Below are 5,197 nucleotides of genomic sequence, written 5' to 3'. Positions count from 1 at the left end.
CTTCTATAATTGAAACTTTGTTGCTGTCACTGGAGCTAAGAGCCGGCTCCGTGGCCACGGCCAGCTGAAAGCAGGTATCTGGGGTTTGTTTAGCTTCTATAATTGAAACTTTGTTGCTTTCGGAGCCCAGAGCCGGGCCGCAGCAGGCAGGTAACCTTGGCTTCCTCCATCACTGGAGCAAGCAAGCCTCCTGCTCGCTTCAGCTGCGTGGCTGCCAGCTGCCATCTTTGTTGGCGGTTAATTTGCATATCTCACTGATTAGCCAATGGGAAGTGTAGCTAAGGTAAGGTCAATTACCCTTTTTGTCTTTTATTAGATAGGATGGCATAGAATAATGCATATATTTGGCCTCCCCCATTCATAGATTCCCAACCACGGATGAAAAATACTGTTTGGTTGGTTAATCTGTGAATGTAAAACATGGGCATATGGAGGACCAACTGTATACTGAAAAAAATTCCATGATTCCATGTATAAATGGACCTGGACAGTTCAAATTTATGTTAAGGTTCAACTGTATATATTGTGCTGAAAAAAATGTTTTTATTGATTTTTTTAGAGTGAGGAAATGAGAGCGAAAGAGAGAGAAACATTGATGATGTGAGAAAGAAACACCAATCAGTTGCCTCCCATATGCACCCCAACTGGGTCCAAAACCACAACCTGGTTATGTGCCCTGACCAGGAATCGAACCAGTGACCTTTGGTGCATGGGATAATGCTCAACCAACTAAGCCACACCAGCTAGGACTGTAGATATTATTCTTATGCATTATATTTTTAGCATATTTTCTGTGCTATTAAAAATCCTTTAAAAACAATATGACCACTCTCCCCTTCCACTCTTTCTAGAAATCAGTGGAAAAAGTATTCTTGGGTGATGATTAAAAAAAAAACCCCACAGCATTGTATATCAGTGTGGCATATATCCTTCTAAAACCTTTACTGGAGTGCAGAAATATGGGCTCACCTTGCTTGTAATTACTGATTCTGAACTCATGAAATACCTAAATAATGTTGTGGAACAATTAAGAGTATATAAGTGTTCAGTTAAAAACAAAACAAAACACAATATGATCACACTGTGGGTCTATCAGAAGTCAACAAATTTTTTTAGATTATTCCCTGTTTTTTACTATTATAAAACTATTTTAAATATCCTTATATATTTAAGTCTTTAGGAATATCTTAATATCTTAGGAATAATTCCTAAAAATAGGATTATCAGGTCAAACAAAAGGTTATGAACACTAAGGGTCTTTATACATACGGTATACTGCCCTCAGAGAGATGGTACTACTTTACACATTTACCTGGAGTATACAAAAGTGCCTATTTCATTTAACCCTTGTGGATGCTAGATATTAATTTCCTAGGTGATCAATTTGACATATACTTTAAATTTCTGACAACATTTGTAAGTAGAGGTGAGAGGTACATCTAAAAGAAACAAGAGCCCTAGCCAGTTTGGCTCAGTGGACAGAGCATCGGCCTGCGGACTTCCGTAGTATCAGGACATGATTTTGCAAGTCTCTGTCACAACATAAACTTTGATGCTGATGAGAGAGGACAGGGTAATGACTTTTTTCTATTAAAAACTAACAAACATGTTTCTTATAGAAGCAATCAAATATAAATAATTGTTTAAAAGGCAAAACTACCCATTTCTGCCACCAAGAGATGACTACTATTAACATTGATATAGCCCTCCTTATGTGTTTGTTCTATTTTTGTTTTGTTTTATAAAAATGAGAGTTTACCCCTGGCACGTGTGGCTCAGTTGGATGAGTGTCATCCCATGCACCAAAAGGTCATGTTGATTCCAGATGAGGGCACGTGCCCAGGCTCAATCCCTAGTTGGGAGCATGCAGGAGGCAGCCGATCAATGATTCTCTCTCATCATTGATGTTTCTATCTCTCTCTCCTTCTCCCTTCCTCTCTGAAATCAATAAAAACATATTAAAAATAAATAAATAAAACCCCAAAACTAGATTAAGAGAGACTCCTTTAATAATTCAGCCCATTTCCGAACAGCTGAACCTAGAACTACAACCTCCAAATCCAGCCTATCCATTCATTATGTTCTCTGGTGGTATTCTCAGGAACACAGTATATAATTATTACTTTTCTACACTGTTACCTTTTCATAGCTTCTCTGGTGGTATTCTCAGGAACACAGTATATAATTACTATTCTACACTGTTAACTTTTCATAGTGGTCAGTAAACTATCGGAATTATCTGGGAGAGTATTTAAAACAAACAAAAAGACATGCTTGTTTTGTTGACTGGCCACCCCAATAAATTAGTTTTAAAAAATATATGCTTGGACTTCATCCCTAGAAATTCTAATTCAGTATAGGTAGAATGGGGCCTGAGCACCTGCCGTCATAAATGGCTCCCTACTCTCTTCTGTTGCTAGAAAATTGTCTACATCTTGATCTAGGTGGAAATTGCAAAAATATTCACACATGTAAAAACTCATCTAGCTGTACAATTAATGTGTTCAGTCTCCTGGATGTAAAATATACCTCAATAAAGAAGTAAATGGGGAAAAACATGTTTAGAAAGTTTCCCCAAGTGATTCATTCCCTAGGATATGGAGAATACACTGCTTTAACTCATTCTAGCCACTCTGTTTTCTGTCAAATTTTCAGATTAAACATATTCCACTTTCTTCCACCTCAAGACAAGTTTCCAGATGCTGGTTTGAAGACAGGGATGAATTTCTTGCTTAAAACTTCAATGAAATGTCAATGATAAAATTACTTACTTTGACTTGGATTTTTATAAACTAGTCATGTCACTAATCCATAGTGGTTAAAACAGAACATTACTAAAGTCAAATGGTTGGTCACATAACTCTTCTATTGCCACAAAAAGCATTTTATATAAAAAGAACAATGATTCTTTGCTATGTTACTTAAAAAAAAAGTGCTTAAGGCTTTTAACACAATACTTCCCCCCCCCCACTTTAAAAAAGTGAGATATAATTCACATACCAAAAAAAATCACCCTTTAAAGTGTACATTTCAGTGGTTTTTAGCATATTCACAAGGTTGTACAATCATCACCACTATCTAACTCCAGAACATTTTCACCCCCCCCCCCCCCCCAATAAACCCCATACCCATTAGCAGTCACTCTCTAACTCCTCTAACCTCTTATCCCCATCCCCTGGAAATCCCTAATCTAGTTTCTGTTTTGTTTGTTTTTTAATATATTTTATTACTGATTTCAGAGAGGAAGGGAGAGGGAGAGAGAGAGAAACATAGATGATGAGAATCACTAATGGGTGGCCTCCTGCATGCCCTACACTGGGGATCAAGCCAGCAACCATGGCCTCCTGCATGCCCTGACTGGAAATCAAACCGTGCTTTCCTGGTTCATAGGCGATGTTCAACCACTGAGCCACGCCAGCTGGGCTTATTTCTCTTTTAATGAATTTGCCTCTTCTGGACATTTCATATAAATGGAATCGTATAATATGTGGTCTTTTGTGTTTAGCTTCATTCACTTAATGAAGTGTTTTCAAGGTTCAACCATATTATAAGATGTATCAGTTCCTCTTTCTTTTTTATGCCTGAATAATAATCCACAGTAGGAATATACAACATTTTATTTATCCATGCCTCAGTTGATGGACATTGGGTTTCCACTTTTTGGCTATCATGAATAATGCTATGAATAGTCATGTACAAGTTTTTTTGTGTTAATGTATGTTTTTAATTCTCTTGGATATAAGCCTAGGAGAGAATTTCTGATAATGTGGTCACTCTAGGTTTAACATTTTGAGAAACTGTTGTACAAAGTGGCTATACCATTTTACATTTCTACCAGCAATGTATAAATGTTCTAATGTCTCAATATCCTCACCAGCACTTGTTATTTTCTGTCTTTTTTTATTATAACCATCCTAGTGCTTATCCTAGTATCTCACTGTGGTTTTGATTCTGACTAATAATGTTGAACATCTTTCCATGTGCTTTTTAAAATTGATTTTTAGAAAAAGAGAGGGAGGTAATAAAACTGGCCAGTGCTTTTTTCAAGTCAGTAATTTTCACTTGAATCCTAAACTTTTTTTGAGAATTGAATGAAACAATCCACTAGTCTACTTATATTATCTTAGGAATACTTCTTACACAAACATCTGGAGACACATCTTCATTTGAATTGATGCTGTCTGATGTTTTGAGAACTGCAAGGGGTTTTCGTTGGACTAAAACCCGTGGAGGATCTGTAGGAGGACTATAAAAAGACACATTCCATTTAACAATATTTTTCTGTTGACAGAGATAACAGTAAACTCTCAATTATAAAAATAGAAAACTTTAAAATGTCAAAACAAAACAAAAATACTCAAACCTGATATTCTTTTTTTCTGAAAGAAGAAACTCATCAAAAATGGAGAAAGGTACACTGGGACCTATAGAAAAAAGAGACTAGATTTATACTCTTTAGAGCAGTGGTTCTCAACCTTCCTAATGCCGCGACCCTTTAATACAGTTCCTCATGTTGTGGTGACCCCCAATTTCATTGTTACAAATTGAACATAATTAAAGCATAGTGATTAACCACAAAAACAATATGTAATTATATATGTGTTTTCCGATGGTCTTAGGCGACCCCCAAAGGGGTTGCGACCCACAGGATGAGAACTGCTGCTTTAGAGTAAACGCTCTATTCTTCAAGGCAACTAGATCAATTAATATTTTGTACTGTTTGAAAGCAGAAAGACAACTTTGTTTTTTATAATGAACTAGAGTCCTGGTGCACGAAATTCATGCACAGCCCTTCAGCCCAGCCTGCACCCTCTCCAATCCAGGACCCCTTGGGGAATGTCCGACTGTCGGTTTAGGCCCGATTCTGGGAATTGGCAGTCGGACACCCCTCTCACAATCCTGGACTGCTGGCTCCTAATCGCTCACCTGCCTGCCTGCCTGCCTGCCTGGTTGCCCCCAACTGCTCCCCGTGCTGGCCTGGTCGCCCCTCATGGCCCCCCTGCCAGCCTGCTGTTCAGTTGTTTGGCTGTCCCTCACTCCCCCCCCTGCTAGCTTGGTCACCCCACGCAGCCTGCTTGTTTGGTCGTTTGGTCATCCCTCACTAACCCCCTGCCGGCCTGGTCATAGGCAGCCATATTGTGATGGCGTGAGGGTTAATTTGCATATCACCTCTTTATTATATAGGACTAGAGGCCCG

At 38.4% G+C, this 5,197-nt stretch overlaps 1 protein-coding gene across 1 annotated transcript in view; it reads right to left on the bottom strand.

The window, feature by feature from the left end:
• Positions 1-5,197, bottom strand: part of BUB1B (BUB1 mitotic checkpoint serine/threonine kinase B) — a 74,863-nt gene that overhangs the window by 13,785 nt on the left and 55,881 nt on the right. Inside the window, exons 13-14 of the mRNA XM_014534776.1 lie at positions 4,364-4,424; positions 4,141-4,246 (exon numbers count right to left, since the gene is read on the bottom strand). Of these exons, the coding sequence (XP_014390262.1) occupies positions 4,141-4,246; positions 4,364-4,424 (167 nt within the window). The remainder of the gene's footprint in view (positions 1-4,140; positions 4,247-4,363; positions 4,425-5,197) is intronic.

Source organism: Myotis brandtii, unplaced genomic scaffold (assembly GCF_000412655.1).
Source record: "Myotis brandtii unplaced genomic scaffold, ASM41265v1 scaffold133, whole genome shotgun sequence".
Lineage (NCBI taxonomy): Eukaryota > Metazoa > Chordata > Mammalia > Chiroptera > Vespertilionidae > Myotis > Myotis brandtii.
Note: the sequence above shows the minus strand (reverse complement) of the source record. Positions and strands in the feature narration are given on the sequence as shown.